General features: G+C 36.6%; 2 protein-coding genes across 2 annotated transcripts; one reads left to right on the forward strand and one right to left on the reverse strand.

The window, feature by feature from the left end:
• Window positions 1–4,537: 4,537 nt before the first annotated feature.
• Window positions 4,538–9,779, reverse strand: LOC109162622. The gene is made up of 3 exons (XM_019311313.1): window positions 9,338–9,779; window positions 5,400–6,141; window positions 4,538–5,117 (listed from the first exon to the last, which is right to left on the reverse strand). The coding sequence occupies exons 2-3, from the start codon at window positions 6,126–6,128 to the stop codon at window positions 4,662–4,664; spliced, it is 1,185 nt and encodes a 394-aa protein (XP_019166858.1). The 5' UTR covers window positions 6,129–6,141; window positions 9,338–9,779; the 3' UTR covers window positions 4,538–4,661.
• Window positions 9,780–11,706: 1,927 nt separating this feature from the next.
• LOC109162620 (serine/threonine-protein phosphatase 7 long form homolog) lies at window positions 11,707–13,384 on the forward strand. Its single transcript, XM_019311312.1, has 4 exons — window positions 11,707–12,167; window positions 12,245–12,332; window positions 12,411–12,839; window positions 12,936–13,384. The coding sequence occupies exons 1-4, from the start codon at window positions 11,737–11,739 to the stop codon at window positions 13,239–13,241; spliced, it is 1,254 nt and encodes a 417-aa protein (XP_019166857.1). The 5' UTR covers window positions 11,707–11,736; the 3' UTR covers window positions 13,242–13,384.
• Window positions 13,385–21,353: the final 7,969 nt, after the last annotated feature.

Consider the following 21,353-nt stretch of genomic DNA (forward strand, 5'->3'; position numbering starts at 1 on the left):
AAATAAACACAATATAAATCCTAGGCAAGACTCAATCACAAAATCACACACACAATTATCAAAGGAGCCAATAAATAAGATATAGCAAGGAAAATAGGTTTTGTAAGACATGGGTTACCTCTTAGCCCTAATCAATATCCTTGGCTACTAATGTTCTTCTCTAAGATCTCCCTCCAATAGATTCCTCTAAGTTCGTTGGTGGGGAATTCCTTTGCTAGGTTTCCTCAGGGAATATCTCGCGTGGCATAATTAATTGCGGTAGGGTTTCTAAATGTTTTCTAATCTCCTATATATAGATTCAGGAGTCCTAACTAGAATCTGAATAGTAAAGGCCCACATTTCCTATTCCTAATAGAATTAAAGACTTGATTAATGATAAGGGTCCATGATTCATTGTGGACCATACTAATTAATTAATGGGAATTCTAGTCTAATTAAATCCTTTTTAATTATATGATAACGGAATTAATTTCACAATTAGTCCGGATACGGAGTCCGTAACACGGGGTGTTACAAGGGGCATCCGTCAAGGGGACTCCTTATCGCCCTATTTGTTTATAGTATGTGCCGAGGGTTTGTCTTGGCTGCTTCAACGTCAAGAGGCTATGGGGAATATTCACGGTATTAAGGTGGCAAGGGTGCTCCATCAGCCACACATCTTTTCTTTGCGGACTATAGTCTACTATTTTTCAGGGCAACTGATAATGAGGTACAAGTGATTAAGAGTTGCTTACAAAAGTATAGTGTTGTATCTGGGCAACTTGTGAACTTTGAAAAATCTAGTGTTACCTATAGCACTAATACCTTACCTGCGATGTGTACTCATTTGACTTCTGTTCTAGGAGTGCGCCAAACAGCAGACTTTAGACGTCACCTTGGCCTACCGTCATTTCTTGGACGCAATAAAACAGTCATCTTTCAGTATGTGGAACAAAGAGTGCGGGACATGATATGTTCATGGAGTAAGAAAATATTATCTAAAGCGGGAAATGAGGTTTTGGTGAAAAGTATATCACAATCCATGCCTATATTCACCATGTCCGTATTTTTGCTCCCAAATACTACCTGTGAATCTATTGAGCGGATCTTCAACAGTTTTTGGTGGAGTAAACCGATGTGTAATGCCAGAAATATTCACTGGTTGAGTTGGGCCCGACTTGCTATCCCAAAATGCAATGGTGGATTGGGATTCAAACGACTCCATAATTTTAATGTTGCTTTGTTAGCAAAACAGGGATGGAGATTGCTTGTGAACCCAAATTCCCTTGTGAGTCGTATTATGAAAGCAAGGTATTATTCGAAGACATGTTTCCTTAAAGCCTACATTGGTCATAACCCCAGCTTTTTATGGCGCAACATTCTAGTCGGGCAAGGCCTCCTGCGTCAAGGCTTGATTCGTATAGTGGGTGATGGGAAAGACACTCTCGTCTGGGGTTGGCCCTGGCTAGCAGACATGAACAATCCTAATTTGCTTACAAAATGCATTGAACATCTAAAAAATACTCGGGTTTGTAATCTGTTAACTAATACTGGGGATTGGGATGAAGAGTTGTTGCGTGACATATTTGTGGAGGAAGATGTGGAAAGGATTATGCGTACACCTAAATCAACTGCCCATAACGACACATGGTGTTGGAAAGGGGATTTAAGGGGGTTATATACTGTCAAGCATGGGTATCATCTGCAAACTACCAGTCCTGCAATTTACCTAGTGGAAGCGATTATGGGAGCTGAAGGTGCCTCCCAATGTCAAGAATTTTATGTGGCACTGCATGCGGAATATATTACCTGTGCATGAAGTGTTGCGTTCGAAGCGAGTCTTTGCTGGTGGGGGTTGTTTGTTGTGTGAGTCTGATATTGAAACAATATTGCATATCTTTGGCGAATGTCCTGTTGCATGTCAGACTTGGGGTGTGAATGATGTATTCAATGGTCGTTCTATTGTTGAGTTTGTGGAGAGTGTGTTGTGTATGCATGATCAGGACCAAGAAATTCTGATGGTGGCGCGGTTCTAGACACTGTGGCAGGTTCAAAACAATAAGCTATAGAATGCGAAAGACTGGTCTTTGGATGCGATATTGAGTCGCGTTGATGCTGTGGCAAATGCTTGGCGAAGCTCCAATTCCCCCGTAGCCCAGAATCAAAACACTCCCCAATCCACTACCCTTTGGACGCCACCTCCGATTGGCAAGATTAAATGCAATGTTGATGCTTCCATTTTGGAGAATGGGATGGGTTTTGGTGCAGTGCTTCGTGAGTCGTGACCATGATGGTCGATTCATATCAGCCTACGGAGGTCGACTTCTATGTGTTTGGGATTCATATGTTGTTGAGACAATGGCCATAAAGGAAGCTCTTACATGGTTGAAGACCCGTAATGGTTTCCATGTAGTTATTGAGTCAAATTGCTTAAACCTCTATTCAGGCTTTAATTCCTTATCTGTAGATCTTTCATATGTAGGTCTTCTCATAAAGCAATGTCGATTGATTGCTTGTGACATTGGAGGCGTTGTGGTCTGCCATGTCAAAAGGTCAGCGAATCAGGTTGCTCATGTGCTTGCACAGGCGACTGTTTCATCGTCTGTCCTTGGTGTGTGGGACGGTGTTCCACCCAATTGTATTTTGGGTTTGGTTTGATTAATGAAGTTGCTTTGTTTATCAAAAAAAAAAAAAAACTAATTCTTATAATAATAATAATAATAATAATAATAATAATAATAATAATAATAATAATAAAATAAACCAAACATACAAAGTAATTTTACATTCTCAAAATTCCACATTACCTTTCAAGATGTAATCATATTACCTAAGGTAATGTCACATTCCGCAAACCAAACGCCTCCTAAATATTACTGCAAATCCTACATAGCATTTGTTGGTTTTATGATTTTTAGGCAGTCAACGGCCGCCCAACACAACTGATAAAATAACGAGTATATGAGAAAAATATAGAAAAAATATATGAAGGGAATAAATATGTTGTATTGCTTAGAATTACTTGTCCCCTCCCCATGTCTAGGGTTTTTTTTTTTTTTTTTTTTTTTCTTTAATGTATTGGGATGGTAAATGTATGTGTAGGGGTTATTTATACATATTTTGGGCTAGAAGTCCTACAAGGAATAGAAATCCTATACTGCTTCATATTAGGAGTTATATCATATTGAAATTGGTCTCTGTACAAGATAGACCCAATCCTTGGAACATTATGAATAGTATGTCTAATCATATCAAAACTCATTTATTGTGTCTCGTATTGGGCCTCCCTCTTGGGGTTCTTTGATCAAGTTATTTCATTGGGTCAGTCCATTTAGTCAGCTTGGTACACCATTCATCAGTAGTATTTCATTACCTTCGGTTTCAGATAACTTGAACCAAACAAGATAATATAACATTACATTTCTTACATTACTAAGGTAGTCCAAGATTCATTGAACCAAATGCCCCGTAAAGGTTTGTTTGAAAACTTGAGAAATGACTTATTTTTGTGAAATCTCTCCCATACAAATTTATATATGTCCATCAAAGTGTAGGACACTCTTATCATTGTCATTTTGTCATCAACTTCTTACAATCAAGAATGATGGCTGAGTTTTTATGTGTGGTTTGTGACCTATTACATATGAACATAGTTTATCTAGTGTGAACCTTTAAACAGTGGTTGTAACTTCTTTGTGACCCCAAAAGAAGGATGGTTGAGGCTCTTTTCCCTCCTCACCGTTATCTCTAATTCCATTTTTACCTCCACATTTAAGAACATCTCCAATTGTTTGAATTTTTTGTCAAAATTTTTCAGTCAAGCAAAGAAAGAGAGGAAGGAGAGGGAAGGAAAAAAGAATGAAAAACGAAAGAAAAAAGAAAAAGTAGCAAGATGAATTTTACAAGCTTTTGAACCTACGTGTTTTCTCTATAGCAAAACTCTTCCTTCATCTAAATTTCTTGTCACTACAAAAAAAATGCGGATATAACGACGGACCAATTCCGTCGCAATAGGGTAAAATCCGTCGCTAAAGTGTTTAGCAATAGAATTCGTCCGTCACTACAAAGCATGTCGCTAGAATCTAGCGACGCAATTTATTTCCATCGCTAACTTTAGCGACAGAATATTTCGTCGCTAAACAAAAATAATCTGTCGCTATATTTTCCCGACGACGAATTTTATGACGAAACTTGCGAGGGAATAATGACAAAATATTCCATCGATTCCTACCACGAAGATCTGGTGACGAAATTTGTAAAGGAATAGCCACGGCCTATTCCGTCGCTATCGTCTGTCACTACATGTAGCGTCGAAAATTATCATCGCTAATTTGTTTTATTATTTGAATTGAATGCCATTTAACTCAACTTAGTAACATAAATATCCATCTCTAAATTCAACTATAAATTTTTCTGTCATTGCCATTCTTTATTGTTATTAGATACTTAACTACAAATTTACTACAATATTTGCCCATCGCTAAATTTTTTTTTTTTTTTAAAAAAATCTACCCGCTAATTAATATCATATACTTACATTAAACCTATAATATAATACTTCAATAATATAATTGTAAAATATATTATATTAAAACATTTAAACTCAATAGCAATAACAAAAGTATAACATTGTATAATGTTAAATAGTTAAAAACATTACCAAAAATATTAATAAACATAATCTAATCATCTCCTAAGTTTTTAGCATTTGAATTAGCAGAATGTTCAGCTTGAATAGTTGGAGGTTGTGGCATAGGAGTGGATAGCATGTCGTTGCGACGCAACTCATCCATCAAACTTGGACGCAACTCATCCATCAAACTTGTAAACTGAGCTTTTATTTGAGCCTGCATTTGAGTTCTTCCAGCTTGTAGTTTAGCCTCCATCTCAGCTCGCATGGTCTCTAACTGTTGGTTCACCATCTCTTTCATTGCATCTTGATGAAGTTGTGAAGTAGCAGATGAACTACATTTATTCTTGTTGATAAATGAGGATGTCTTAATTCCCAAACCATAAATACGCTGTTTTTTTACCCCACCAACAACATCCACATACCCATGTGACATGTTTATAATTGGTGGCTCAGTTGACCATTCAACTTCTTGCGTTGCAGCGTCATGTCGTGTTTGTATTTCTTCCTACAATTAAAAACATATACAAAATAAAAGAAGTATATAAAGACATAAGAATTTATCTATTTAACAATATATGATATATGATTATTATGCTATATTTACAACGATTCTCTTTGACCTCTCATCAACGAATATACCATTCCTCTTTTTGTGTATATGCTCAAAGCACTCAAACAAATTAGGCCCTTTAGAAGTTCATCTCGCTATTAAACAAGCACAACAATAAAATGATACTAAATTTGTAAAATGTATACAAATAATAAATTTTTAAGTTAAATGTATTACCAATTTGTGATAGTGCTCAGATCTAGATCCTCCGGTATGTCGAGAACATTCCGTACCAGGTCCGGCCACCTCACTCATCCTATTTATCTTCTGAATCGACAACCCCATACTCCTAAATAGCCTTTTGGTTTCATAGAAGTTGTCAGGAACTAGATTATTCTCCGAAACAACTTCTTTCATAAGTTCAACGATTTGATTGAAACATTTTTCTGATATGTGATTCTCTGATTTCAAGCTCATAAGTCGAGCTACAAGAGACAACTGCGAGTGCTTTTTACACCCAGGCCACAATTCTTGATTTGCAGCTTTCAACATGTCATCAAACTTTTGGGCCTCAGGATTTGGCGATTTTTCTATTTCATCCACATTAAATTCAAGACCGACAGCATCCATAACCATTGTGTGGTAAGTATTAGATGCTTCTTCACTGGCCATTTGAGATGGGCCACCAACATCTCGATCAACATCTACCCTCACAATTCTCTCACCATAGAAGCGCCAAACATAGTAGTCCGATACAAATCCATATTTTGCTAAGTGGTATTTCACGGTAGGCACATCTAAAAACTTGGTATTTTGACACTTGCGCTGAGTACATAGACACTTAATTCTTTCCCCGTCCATCCAACTAGTAGCAAATTGGATGAAAGTTTCAAGACCAGCCAAAAACTCCTCAGTGAGAAGACCATTTCTCATTCGTGTATACATCCAATGACGATTTGAACTCATTGGTATTTATCACCTATTTCAAAATATTTTTCAATACTACATCATTTAAAAAATAAAATCGAAACTACATTTCACCGAGACAGAAATCATTCGAAGAAATCCTCATAGACATTCAAATAGAGATTCAAATAAACAATAATATTCTCATAAGCCTCCGGTACACATAAGAGGTTTAGCTGGAGAAAACACAAATGCCAGTGCCCACAGGCAGCTGTTTAGCTGACAAATAAACAATAAATGAAAATTTTGTAAGTTCAAACCTTATCAACCCAAAAAGAACTTGAAAATTCTTGTAAGTTCAAAATTTTTAGCTCGCAATACCTAGTAGGCACTTGGTAAAATAAAATATATACCTTACTGTCAAACCCAGTTTCTTCAAATCATGCTAAATTAAAATGAATCAAGAGATAGATTATTTATCTAAAAAAAAATGCATACCATAAAAAGCTTAAGCTATTTGTGAGGACACATTTGTTATTGGGATAAGGGTCAAATAGACCTTCAAGTATATGCCAAAGTGCAATTAACCCCTCCAACTAAAAAAAACCTTCAATTAAACCCTTAAATTTGTTAAAAATGTGCAATTATCATTTTTACCAAGTTACCAAAAGATAACCAATTAATTTAAATGGCATTTCATTTAAATATTTATAAAAAAAAAAAAAAAAAAAAAGAAGCTGCCGCGCCGTATTCATCCTTGCTGTCGAATTCTCCGTTCGTTGTCGCCAGTGGTGAATAAGCCGTCGGATTCATCGTTCGACGACACCGTTACATTTGAAAGAGAAGCTCGCTGGCTTCTCTTCTCCGTTCATGGAGAAGCCAGCGAGCTTCTCCGTCCAAATCTGGACGGAAAAGCTCACTGGCTTCTCCATATACGGATCGGAGAAGAGAAGCCATGGCTTGAGCTTCTCCGGAGAAGCATGTTGGCTTCTCCATGAACAGAGAACCTCCGTCCATGGAGAAGCCATGGCTTCTAGCCCATGAACGGAGCTTCTCCGTTCATGGAGAAGCCATGGCAGCAGGCTAGGCAAGCTGCCAGCCTGCCCCTTGGCGTTATTTTATTTTATTTTAAATTTGTTTATAATATAATTAATTTTTTTTTAAAAAACAACCTTAAAATATTAATTGGCATGGCAGGTGACTTGAAGGTTACATGCTATTATAGGTCAAATAGGTTAATTGCACTATTTTAACAAATTTAAGGATTTAATTGAAATTTTTTTTAGTTCGAGTGTTTAATTGAACTTTGCTATATAGTTGGAGGGTTTATTTGACCCCTATCCCTTTGTTATTTATAATTTACTCCACAAACAACTAGTGTGGGATAAATAAACAAATATCCCTAATAACTCAAATGTTTGGGAAATTTTATGACTACACATTTACAATATTTGCATTATAATTTAGTGAAAATTTTATATGTTAATCATTTTTGTAAGGTAATAGAAAATTGTTAATCATTTATAATGTAATATGAATGCAACAATGAGAGTTCACATTTATTTCATGACAACCAGAGAGGAGTGGCATCTACTGGTCGTCAGATGACTATATTTTATGGTGGCCAAGCCCACGTTTTCTAATGAAGTGCCTCCCAACGAGGTCTGTCATAACTTATTCAGTTATTCAACTAATGAATAACATCTGTTCAGCATGGTTGCTTATCATATTATTAATGTTTTTACCAATCTTTTTGCGGAATATCAATGGAAGATATTTTGCTTCATTCTCTAAAATCTTTATCACTAATTAAGCATAAATTGCCATAGATGAGGTGCTTATTTTGGTTGGAGTTGCATTGGTTAACGTCTAAACTTTTGAGATTATTTTTTCCTGAGTTTAGAAAAATTAGCAAATCTTTCATTCTCTTTGATGATATTGGTATTCTTGTAGCCTTTTTTTCTCCGTTCTTAAGCTAAAATCCAGGCTAAAAGCAGAATCTATCTAGGCTACTAGGCTAAAAACATTTTTTTTGGTCAGTTAATATATAATTTCTTTAGCTCTTTCACAGTCTGTATAGTATCATTATATGCATGTAAGATCCAAAAAAACATAAATCAAGAAAACACCCAAAATTCTGCATTCCCACGAACAAAATGTACACAGAAACATGAAAAATTAAATGTTATAGTAAATACCTGCATTTTTTTTTAATGTATATCAGAGGCAATAATTGAACATTAATTAATGTACTATGGTATGATCAACCCAAATTGTCATTAAAGGGTCCAAATTGTCATACCCCAAAAGTGTATAGCAATGAATAAAAAAATCTTGAATCATCAGACTGACATTGTCAGTCCAAAATTCCGTGATCAATCAGGTAGAAAGCTCAAAACTTTGAGAATAAAAACATGAATGAACAAAAAGGGAATTTTGACAGAATTAATGTAATGATCTTTTACATTAAACTGTGGCATCCTAAGCACCAGAAACAGGTGAACCAAAAAAAAAAAAAAAAAAAAAAAAAAACAGGAAATTCAGTGAATTAGCATGTTGTGAATGTAGGGAAAAATTTATAATTTGGTGAACTCACCAACTGGACTGAAACACCAGAATGGTATGATGTTGATACCAGATATGCTGAACTTAATATTGCCGATTAGAAAAGGCAAATAAGATTAACAATAGAACTTGTAACTGAATTCAAGAAAAACCTAAAACAAGAAATCTAATTTTTGAACTGGAGATCAGATTAGTTAATGAAGTGAGAACCAACACCCCTTGTAATTAAGCATCTTGATCCAAATTGGGGGTGCAATTGGTCAAACAAAAATGACGTTTTCCCAACATTATGACAATGGTTGTACAGGGAAACCAGTTCATGATCCTTCACTAACATCTAAAGGGGCTAAATCCAATTATATTAATTATTAGCAGATATAAATATGTATCTCTGTAGATACCAGTTTCCTAATTGCCTCACCAAGTTGTCTTTTACAGACTCTTCCTATGAAAAAATCATGTAAAAATGGACAAAATGGAATGAGATTGGAAAAATTAATAGTAACAGATTTTGGAAAGAAAGTCGGTATCGAATAGAAAATTAATTAAATTTTAAGAATGAATGAGATCAGGCTGTAGCTTCTAGCCTTATCTCAGCAGATTAACAGCGAAACAAACAGATGCCACACACATACAGAAACGCATAAACACTCAAATCAAAAAATTCAATAAGCACAAAATACAAGCCATAAACAAATACATACCAGAGAATAGAGCTAGGCGGCAGGGGAAGCGACGGTAAGAATAGAAGCAGCGCCGTCGGTGGTGGCAGTCGGAAGAAAATAGCGGCGGTGGGCGATGGCAGTGGGTGTTAGGGGAGAGAAGTGGCTGATACATCCTTAGGGTTAGGCAGCAGCGTTTTGTAGCGTATTTTGTTAATGTTAGCGATGGATTTGAGTATCCGTAGCTACAGATTCCAAAATCTGCCGCTATATTAAAAAAAAAATCGGCTTAATCTCTCCGCTCGTAACTTTTACAACGGATTTGGGGTGCATTTGCCGGTGATGCAGGATATATTGGGTGGATCTCAAAATTGCATGCATGAAAAAGTGGATACAAGGGAGGGAAAAGCGTAAGGTTGGAGTCCTAATTTGTGAATATCAAGACTCGGAGGGATAGCATCCGATTTTTGATCAAAACTCGGAGGGTTGGCATCCGATTTTTTTGATTAAAATGCGGAATTTTAATTCCCAACCACCGCCCCACCCACGGCCCCAAACCCCAATGCGCATTTTGAATAAATTGGCGATTTTAATTTCCCAACAACCGCCCCAAACCCCAATGCATGGTGTTGGTCAAACCCCAAGCTTTTGCAGACACTTTCCCTTCCCAATGAAACTTTAACTTAAATGTTAAACAGCTTTATTGGACTTTTCCCCCATGATGTTACAATGCATGCATGCTTATTTCGGATGTATGAGTATAAAATGTAGAATGCTCCACAATTGCATTTGTTCTACTGATTCGGATTCATAGCCATACAAAACTGTTCTCTCTCCACATATTTGTTTGTTCTACTGATTGCGATTCATAGCCATTTCACAAAGCTGTTCTCTCTCAACATATTTGTGTTATTCAAAGGTTCTTCCCAAGCCACTTCTCAAGCATTTAGATTGGATCAGCACTGCATCTTCCCAAATATCTTCTCAAACATCTTCCCAAACATCTACAGTTTGCAATATTGAGGTAAAAAAAAATTATATTTGAGTTGTTTTACACTGCGTAAGAAAAAAAAGGTTTATATTTGAGGTAAAAAAAAAAATTATATTGAGGAATATTATTTTAGTCGGTTCATATTTTATACACCGCATTATTTATTATTTTGTTATGTTGTTTTATTGTAGATTATATCCCCGTTTATAATTATATTGTTTTAGAAAAATCAGAAATTTACTGAATGGGAAATATATATATATTTTAAATGCCGTTTATAAATTATTTTTTATGTTTAAATGCAGTTATTATTTTTGTATTTGTTAAGTCAGAATTTATTTTTTTGATTTGCCTCCATTTTAAGTAGTATATTGAGTATAGTATTATAATTTCTCTGGAGTGATGAAGTCTGAACCAAAATAAAAAAATAAAAAAAATTAGGAGTGTATAAGTATATATCTTCAATGTCATAGAAATATGTAAAAAGAAAATGTTAGTGTAGGTAAAATCTCAAAAAATATTTAATTTATGTACTTCATCAATGAATATTGGTACAAACTGAACCGAATGTTATGTGAGAAAAAAAAAAGTATTATATTTGAGGTAAAAAAAAGGTTTATATTACAACGTCCCATTTAATAAAGTTTTATATTACAGCGTCCCATTTAATAAAGTAGTTGGTAAAAAAAGGTTTATATTACAGCGTCCCTTGAAGGCAAAAAAATTAAAAATTCGAGCTTATTTAGAATTGTAAACCTCGGACCATTATGGTCCGAGTCTTACAAATTTTAAAAAATTCGGAGCATTTTGGTCCGATTTAAAAAAAATTCGGACTAACCTGCTCCGAGTTTTGCCATAATGTTATTATTTATTTTGTTAGTATTTAACGAAATTATTTATTTATGTTATTATTTATTTTGATAGTATTTAACGAAATTATTTATTTATGTACTGTCGTGTTGTTAATTGCGTAACTTGTTGTTCGAAGTTGTTATAATGTTCTTAATTTGTAAGTATTATGAATTGTTTTGATACAGGAATGGCTAACAACAGGCGAGTGCATCTCGGGCCACTACAAGAGGGTTTGTTACCATTTCAAACCCGTCACCGTAGTAGGGCAATTTGGACGGATCCAACGTACGACTTTCAACTTAAAGCCGTTAAATACGATATGTTGACTAGGTGTGCAGCCGTGAATGATGATAGAGTCAAAGCATGGCTGCGAGTTGCTGGTTTGTACGGTGTTTCTCAGTTGCCCAAAATTCAGTTGGATCATGGGCTTATTACTGCCCTTCTAGAGCGATGGAGGCCGGAGGTCCACGCTTTCCACTTGCCCTTCGGTGAGGTTGGAATAACTCTTCAAGATGTTGAAGTGTTATTCGGCCTTAAGGTCGACGGACTTTTGGTGACGGGTGAGGATACAATCGGCACCCCGGCAGAAGTAAAATTAATGTGCAATGAGCTGTTGGGATTTGAGCCAGCCGATAGGTTCCTATCCACCACCATGATTAACGGGACAGCTGTCCCGGACATTCAGGATCTTCATGCGGACAGCACAGACGAAGAAGTGTTGTTGGCAGCCCGCCGTTTTATTTATTATTTATTAAACGATTTTTTATTTCCCGACGCAACCAAAGGGAAATATAAATTGTACTTGCTCCCATACGTTAATAATCTGTATATTTGTGGTGAATATTCTTGGGGTTCGGCTGTTCTGGGATGTCTTTACAGGGCGTTGTGTAGAGCTTCCGAAGCCGACAAACGTACAGTGTATGGGTGTCTTCTTCTAGTCCAGATTTGGGCATGGGAGAGGCTGCCTATGTTTCAGCCGCAAGGTGTATTGCCGTGCAACCAAATCGCTGACTACCCTATTGCATACAGGTAACGATCTCTAAATTGGCTGCATCAATGTTTGAATATTGAAGTAGTAGTATTTATTTACTTTGACATTGTTGTAGGTGGGTTTGTCGGCATTCTTGGTTATCAGTGCCTACGCACACTGTCGTAGCCTATCGCGATCAATTAGATCGTGTAGCTGAACATAGAGTAAGTAATTTTATGAATATGAATACCTTTACATGGAATATTATTTTGGTCAGTTCATAATTTATATTTTCTATGCAGTTTAATTTCACCCCTTACGATGACTATCTCGATGCCTTGCCCCCATATTGCACAGCGGGGAGGAATTTGTGGACTGCTCGTGTTCCGCTTATTTTTTACCACGTGGTGGAATATCACCACCCTGACCGGTTCTGCAGGCAATTTAATGGTTTGCAGGTTGTGCCAGCAGATGTGGTGTACGACCAACGGTTGCACGATATGGACCAACGGGGTAGGTCTCGGACTAATTGGTCACTAAAACACGCAGAGCACGTGGCCCGTTGGAATGCTCGGTATGATTTGGTTATCCACATGCAAAGAACTGATCGACCGCAGGTTGTGGATGGGTACCACACATGGTACTACATGCACGGTCGACGGCTTATTGGTAACCCTTCGCATTATGGTAACCAGGGATTCGTGCAGTGTGCCGCATCGCTGAATGATGCGGTTAGTATATTACTAATGTTTTGCATTAATTGGAATAGATTTAGATTTGTTATTATTTTATTCGTAATAATTCCTAACGCATTTTGTTTAAATTAGATGCATGCTTTCAACCGGTTGAGGTTAGATTCCCATCAGGTCCTCGACAATCCGGAAGCCGATCGTGATGCATTCATTAGGGATGTTGAGCAGCGGAGTACTGATATGATGATCAATACTGAGTACGAGTTCCTATTGCACGTGGCGCCGCAGCAATACTTTGGGGCCCCGATGCTGGATGAACCATTTGGCCCTCGGCGTGCAGATGGTCGTCGAGACAGGCCCAACATGCGTGGTGGTCCAGCAATTGGTGGTCGAGCTAGGTGCGCCGCGAATCAACAATTACAGGCGCAATTGGTTTTTTAAAATTTAGTTTTTTAAAATAGGTGGGCCGAATTAAAATTTAGTTTTTTAAAATAAAAAAAACTCGGACCGTGAATGGCCGATTTTTACATTCAAATTTTGTTTTTCAAAATTAAAAACTCGGACAGTGAGGGGCCGATTTTTGCATTAAATAATTTTTTGTTTTTTTAATTTTCAAATCAACAAAAATTTTAATTGCACTAAATACGAAAGTCAATTAACAATTCGAAAATCAGTGTCCGATTCATGCATTACATTAAGGTAGAACCATTCTACGGTTCTTCATTTAATCGTGCGTAATCGTAAATCTGAAAGGACCACAAATGATTATACAGGCCTTCCAAACCACAACGCGAGAATACAATTAAGTTTATAGTTTCAATTTCAAAATTCAAAAACAACAAACTATGAGCTCCGTCGAAGAGGGAAATGGTATCCGCTAATTCCAAATACGCACGTTGATAGTAACCGTTGTGGAATCTGATTGTGGTAGTGCCATGTACCACATCAACGAAGTCATTCTCAGTTACCGTTGCAGCAATGAAGTCTATTAGTAGCGATTGTTCACGAGAAAACTCATGGATATCAATCAATAATGTCCGGCAACCTATTAGTGATTCAATCGAAACACTATGATGGATGCTCGACCTCGTTGGTACAGCAATTATTCCACCAGTACTATCAGGAGCTATGTCACGGCTGTCCCCATCACCTAGGGCATGTTGTAGTTGAACTTGAGTCCTATTTCTTATGACAAAAAATTGAAATTGAAAACGACCAACATGTCGCATGACTATTTGGTCATGCTCTTCAATTCCATAAGCAGTAAGAAATTCTTCAGCGTCTTCGTAACAAGACATTGATTCAACATGCAACTCCCACGGGTCGGACGGACCGTGATATAGTAGTGCAGTACGGTTGACGTGCTCAACAAGGTGCTGAAACATGCAGTATGGAAATGCAAAGAACCATGGGCCGACGAACTGAACGATAAACCAACTTATTGTGCCGCCCAAAATGTTGTCATGAACTCCGAGTGTGCGAGTAAATCTACAGACTGCATTGTTTATCGAAACACCATATTAGAAAAACATAATACATCCGCAAATAACATCAGAAAAAATAAAATTTAAACAACTGTAACTCGTACATCGGATCTCCTCATTGTGGAACTGATAACCAACTTCACCATCAATAAAACTCTGCAGAAATTGCTCGGCTCTACGTCCGGTGTTTATTCTCGTTGGGAATGTAATGGTAAACCCTAAAACATTCATTACCATTAACCACGTTTGTGAAACGACAAACGTGTAATTTGTTCGTCCCTGCTCTCTCATTAATGAGAACATACAATAACACTGATTGTGTATTGTATGAATAAAATATCTAACTATTTTCACTCCGTTCGGTAGCTGAAATTCGTTACAACTGTATGATGTCCAGATTTCCATCTCTCACAACGTAGTGTATACAAACAACTGAAAATTAGAATATCTGTGGTAATAAAAATATGTTGGCACTGATGTTATATTCTTTATTATGATGGTTGCATGTATTTATACTGCAATACAATAATTTATTTTACGAATAGTCATTCGTATTAGTCATTCGTATTAAAGGAATTGTCATCTCACAGTCATTCAAAATAGTAGTACAATCTCTCAGAGAATATATTCTTATTGAAAACGATAAAATGACTGGTCTCGGGAATATATTTTTCTCAGAAATGATCGCGCCTCGGGTATAAGCGTGTTAGAGATGACCCGCGAAATGCTAAAAGCGGACCACTGCGGTCCGATTGTAAAAAAAAAAAAAGTTAAAAATCGGAACAATAAGTTCCGATTTTTCACTTTTTCAAGAAAAAAAATTAAAAATCGGACCATTGCCGTCCGTTTTTAACGAAAAAATAATTAAAATCGGACCATTATGGTGCGTTTTTTTAGTTTTTAGTTTTAAAGGTAAAACGCATACCGTACGTTTTTAGTTTTACATATATATATATATATATATATATATATATATATATATATATATATATATATATATATATTTTCAGACTTCACGTGAATAAATAAAATATTCGTCTCGGAAATGATAAAATGGACTGTCTCTACCTCGGAAATGTAATAGATATTCGTCTCAGAAATAATATAATGGATTGTCTTTACCTCGAAAATGTAATACTTTTTCACAATAGCAATACGAATGGTCATTTCCTATTAAATGACTAGTCTTCTCACACTTATGGCAGCATAGCAATCCAAGGGAATATATTCTGTCAGAATTTCTTTATAGGCCTATATATAGCCTGCTATACATCACCGCAACCTGCTCACATTGAAGATTACTTGCTCAGATTGCAGTTCCCATTCTACAACTTCAAAGCATTCATCATCTTCGTCTGAACAATTCATATGGTACGGTATAATTTTATTTACTCATTTTTTTAATTAAAATTTCGTCTTTAACATGAATATAATTTTTATTAGGGTAAAACCTATGTTGTGTTTGTTGGTCGCCAACCGGGAATATATGACAATTGGGAGGACGCAAAAACTCAAGTGCATCGCTATAGCGACAACTTGTATAAATCATACAACTCGAGGGATGAAGCCATTCAAGCTTTCAACAGATTCATAAGTAGTCAACGACATGATTCCCGACCATGCAGTTCTAATTCCGCTTCAAGTTCCACCTCCACCGTACCAAATGAGGAAATCTTAGCTCGTATGCAAGATGAACTGGCACGTGAGAATCACGAGCACGCGATGAAACTGGATGCAATCGTTGAAGAATTTAAGCATCTACTTTCCAAATAAGTTAACATAATGTTTGAATAAATATTTGCATGAGTTTACTCCATTGTTGTTTGGCATGTGTTTAAGTGTTATGTTTTGTACGCATAAACCAACCCTATCATATTTTCCTTCCATACTCCAATTAATTTTATAAAATGTCATTTTTGATAGTGACAACACTATCACAATAAAAAAAATTAAAAAAAAATTACTACTTCACAATAGTTGGAGTCTCACGAAATTTATTTAACTGAAAAGTGATTTTATAAAAAAATGCTTTGTGAAAGGGACTACACTTTCATAAAGCTGATAGAGACTACACTCTGGTACACTACTATAAATAGAACACTACTATACAAACAACTAAAGCTGTTAGGGACATTTAAATATAAGTATTTCGGACTCTAGTACAGTACTATAAATACCCCAACTGCCCCACAACTGCCCCACAACATTTGCGAATCTCATATTTACAAAGACCCAAATTGAATTTTCTCAAACTGCAATTTTTTTAAAATGGCAGCTATATCTACATATGTTTTCATTTTTTGGGGTGGGGAAATACAAACTAGTGGGGCACCGCCACAGATAAATTATTCACTCCAGCCTCGAGTAGTTATTCCAATACCATCTATTCATCTAATATTGGACTCATTCCTATGGAGTTAATGATCAGACAAGCAATGGGAATCAACATTGAGGACAATGTTGAGCTGATTGGAAGAGTGATAGTGGATGCTACAATGGGAAGCACACACTATCTACTACACATTGCGCGAGAAAGAGACTGGGAATACTTCATACGACAAACAATGCCAAACGGAGAGTTACATGTGTACGTTCAAACAGAAGATATTTATGGTGGCGGATTCGGAGTTAACGATGTCGATCCACCAGAGGAACTTCCATCAGAGTCAACAATGGTGGAAAGTTCATCAGAAAGTGATGCCACGTATCAACCTTATGAGTCCATACTGTCCGAGGGTTCAGGAAGTACAGACGACGAAGACATACAGGAGTCAGTTCCATACGACTTCGATTCAATGAATGTAAATACTCAAATGAATCGAGGTCGGGGTCATCGATTGCCAGATTCTGCGGTCCCGTCTTACCAGTCACCGATACCACCTACAACAACTGCATTCGCATACGGCTTTACGGAGAGGGACGATGATGAAACCCTATCATACGACCCCTCCACAAATGTTATTGCAAAAGGAATGGTATTCCCGGATTTTCCGACCCTAAAAAAAGCAGTAGGAACATACAATATCCTGCACGGGCGGGACTACATCACCAACCACAAAAAAAGGGCAAATTGGAAGGTCTCCTGTACACATTATATCTCAACACCATCTTGCATGTGGACATTATCCACAAAGAAGTTGCATGGGGCGTCTACTGAATGGCAGGTCACGAAGTGCACTCAGCCCCATCAGTGCACTGTTCAATTCAACCAGCGGCCGGCGGACAAACTGTGCACCAGCTCGTTAATATGTGATCTGATCTTTTCAAAGATCACTGCGGATCCACAGTACAAAATAAAACACATCCAAGTAGATGTGAGACAACGATTTGGTGTCGACATTTCATACCGGAAAGCTTGGTATGCCAGACACAAATGCATTGAAATGCAGTACGGGAATTACCAGCAGTCATACAATGAGCTACCACAATTCTGCCGGCAGTTGCAACTGTCCAACCCAGGTACCATTGTGGAAATCATGACCACACATAACGCAGAAAGGGGTACAGGGTACGCAAATTTCTTGTACGCATTTTGGGCGTTCAAGCCCGCATTAGATGGTTTCCGCTACTGCATCCCGGTTATTTGTGTTGACGGTACCCACTTGTACAACCGGTACAAAGGTCATCTCCTCCTAGCCTGCGGATATACCGCCAACAAGGAAATCTATCCACTGGCATATTCGATCGTGGACTCCGAAAATAATGCCAGTTGGACTTGGTTTCTTCGACTTCTGGCCGAAAATATCTTTCCACATCACAATTCCATGTGCATCGTCTCGGATAGACACGCTGGAATCGATGCGGCGTTTAATTCCGTCGAACAATTGAAGGGGGGCCGTGTCAAACGCCGGTTTTGCCTAAGACACATTCGCAGCAATGTCATGTCAAGGGTGACCAGAAATAGGCAGTTACGCAAACTTGTGTGGGAAGCTGGTACTGCTGTGACAAGGGATCAATTCCTTCAACACATGCACGCAATCCAAATCAAATGGCCCGCTGCATACGCCTATCTTGCCGACATTGATGTCGATAAGTGGACATTATCTCACGACGATGGTCACCGGTACGGTATCATGACGACCAATCCGTCTGAGTCACTAAATAATTCACTAAAGTGTTGTCGGATGTTACCCGTCACGGCAATAGTCCGAATGACTTTTCACAAGTTACGGACTATGTTTGCCGACAGGCGTACTGCGGGAGAGGGGATGCAGCAACACGGCCTGCGATTCACGACTAACATTACCGATGATTTGTCAGCTCGAAACAATGAGGCAAGCGGTGCTAGCGTTCAACGTTACAATGACGCCCTCGGAATCTATGGTGTTGCCCTAAATACTGGTTATGTTTCCCAAAGTTAACAATATCACTTTCAAGTGAATCTAACGGAACGTACGTGTAACTGCGGCTTGTGGAACGTCAACGGCTTACCTTGTGCACATGTGATTGCAGCATGCAATTACCGAGGGCAAGGATTCGGCCCATTAGTGCCAGATGTTTACTCGGTTGAAAATTACAGGAACTGTTATGCCGGTAATTTTTACCCCGTAGACGAAAGAATTCAGTGTACCGGTCCAGTTACTTGCCTTCCACCAATTTCTGCTAGGCAACCAAATCAACGAGGACAGCGCCGCACGCGTAGGTATCCAAATGAAATGGACTTCGGTTCAAATCGAAGTAGAAGATGTAGGTATTGTCGGAGGACAACTCATTCTTCCCCCAACTGTCCTACTTTGAATCATCAATAAAATAATGCTTTTTTAATATTTTTAATTATCCAATTTTTCATCTAAATTCAATTTTTAATATCAAGTATAGACACGTACTGAACCTTCTTCGACAAAAAATATTATGAATACATTCGTTGCATTCCTTAAAAAAAAAAAAAAAAAAAAAAAAAACTTAATAAATTTTTTCAATAGATTCGAACCAAAAGGGTCCGAATCTATTTAAAAAACAATAATAAAAAAAAAAGTCGGACTCTAGAGAATCGATTTTATTTCATCACAAACTCGGACTCCTTTGCGTCAGTTTTCCTTCTCTGGGGTCCAAATATTGATTTACGCAAATCTCGTATCCAGCCAACATATTATGAACTTTTCTGTTTATGATTCACGGATTTGATCATCCGTCTCCGTCGCTATGTGTAGCGACGGATGATCAAATCCATTGCTAAAGTGTTTAAAATGTTAAAAACTTAAAATACTAAAAAATTCAGGTTGTAAATTTAGCGGGAATTGAGAGTTCGTTGCTACAGTGTTAAAAAAAATCCGTCTTAGCGACGAATAATATTCGTTGTTATAATATTAGAAAACATAATTGATTCAACTCATTTAATCAATTGCACTATATAATATTCGTTATTTATATAATTTTATATTGATTTAAATATTTTTAAAATATTATAACAAATTCATTTCATGCAATGCACAGGTAAAAATACTAGTTTTGGTTAAATAATAACTTTATATCATTTTCGATGTTTGTGATAGATTCAAATTTACAAAATAACCCAAAATCGTCCTCGACTATAGTGGTTTTTCTCAATTTCGTCCTAAACGACTTTGGTGACCTAATATCGTCCCAGACTTTTATGTTTCGCTCAATTTCATCCCATACTTTTGTATTTTTGCTCAATTTAGTCCCTCATTTGTTATTCTATCCATTTGGTGTTAAATAAATAGACAATTAAGTAATTTTAATATTGGCATCTCTTTACTCATAGACATGTGAACTGCGAAATCCCTTTTTTTTACGAATTAGTCCCAGAATTACTCCTAAAACTGCAAATATAAAATTTGATTTGCAGGTCCGGGAGTAATTCTGGGTGTAATTCGTACAAGAAAGATGAATTTCGCACTTCACAAGTTGAAAGTAAAGAGAGATCAATATTGACATTACTGAATTGTCCCAAAATTTAACAACAATTTGACGGAATAACAAATGGAGGACTAAATTGAGCGAAACACAAAAGTCTGGGACGATACTAGGTCACCAAAGTCGTTTAGGACGAAATTGAGAAAAACCACTATAGTCGAAGACGATTTTGGGTATTAACTCTTTTTAAAATCATAATTGTAGTCCTTTAATTTTATGGTGACCAAATCTATAGTATATTTGATAGAGCTTATAAATTATATTTGGTGAAAGAATTATACCTTAAAACAAAAGTGTTATAGTTTGATGGTATCTATGAAAGGGAAAGAGCAGAAAGATCAAGAATGAATCAACTCCAGAATCAAAACCCCCTTTCTCATTAAGCATTGAAACAAACATATATACATCACAAGGATAATAGTTACAATATAATAATATCATAAATGGGGAAGATCATGGGTTTGAGGGAGATAATGGCCATAAATCAATAATATTTATAACAAAAAGTTTATTTTAAAACTCAACTCAAAGTAACATTTTAAAAATAAGCTCTAGTTTTTATTTTATTTTATTTTTGGAACCTACTTGAAAAATATATCTTACTGTTGCCACATAGGGAATAAAAATAAGGAAGTAAAAATTACTTTTCTTCTGCGTAATAGAACTCTTAAATTAAGAGATTTGATGCATTCAAAAAAAAAAAATTAAGAGATTTGATGTCTTTATTGAGCCGTAGAAGAAATGGAAAGTCAAGACTGTCCATTTCCAGAAAGGCGCGAAAGTGGCCTCTCAAAACTAAACGGACAATTTTCAAGTGCAAAATGTGAAGGCATTTTCCATGCATGATGCATCAGCTACTCAATCTCAATTTTCCAATATATATATAAGGGCAAGTTCTAGTGCGGTCAGGACTTAACGTGCGGCCGCACTAATAGGTCGGGAATGCAAAAATGCATTAATAGTGTTAACAGGGGTGAGTCAGGATTTGTTGGTAGAGGGGCCAATCACAATTTGAGAGAGAATAATAAAACATATTAATATTTATTTAACATATTTCAAAATACATCATTATATTACAAATTTACTAAAATTTGGAACGTCTTCCACAATTCAATGACTCAATACTTGTAAATGAATTTACTTGAGATGTTGAATTTTTAGAATTCTTTCTTTTAAAGAAAAGATCAATTAT

Source organism: Ipomoea nil, unplaced genomic scaffold, assembly GCF_001879475.1.
Source record: "Ipomoea nil cultivar Tokyo-kokei standard unplaced genomic scaffold, Asagao_1.1 scaffold2957, whole genome shotgun sequence".
NCBI classification, from domain to species: Eukaryota; Viridiplantae; Streptophyta; class Magnoliopsida; order Solanales; family Convolvulaceae; genus Ipomoea; species Ipomoea nil.

Coding starts and splice junctions, on each gene's coding strand:
- LOC109162622 (XM_019311313.1), bottom strand. CDS start 6,128: ATGAGTTCAAATCGTCATTGGATGTATACACGAATGAGAAATGGTCTT. Junction 5,118..5,399: donor CTGAGCACTATCACAAATTG/GTAATACATTTA, acceptor TTTTAATTGTAG/GAAGAAATACAAACACGACA.
- LOC109162620 (XM_019311312.1), top strand. CDS start 11,737: ATGTGCAATGAGCTGTTGGGATTTGAGCCAGCCGATAGGTTCCTATCC. Junction 12,333..12,410: donor ATCGTGTAGCTGAACATAGA/GTAAGTAATTTT, acceptor TTTTCTATGCAG/TTTAATTTCACCCCTTACGA. Junction 12,840..12,935: donor CCGCATCGCTGAATGATGCG/GTTAGTATATTA, acceptor TGTTTAAATTAG/ATGCATGCTTTCAACCGGTT.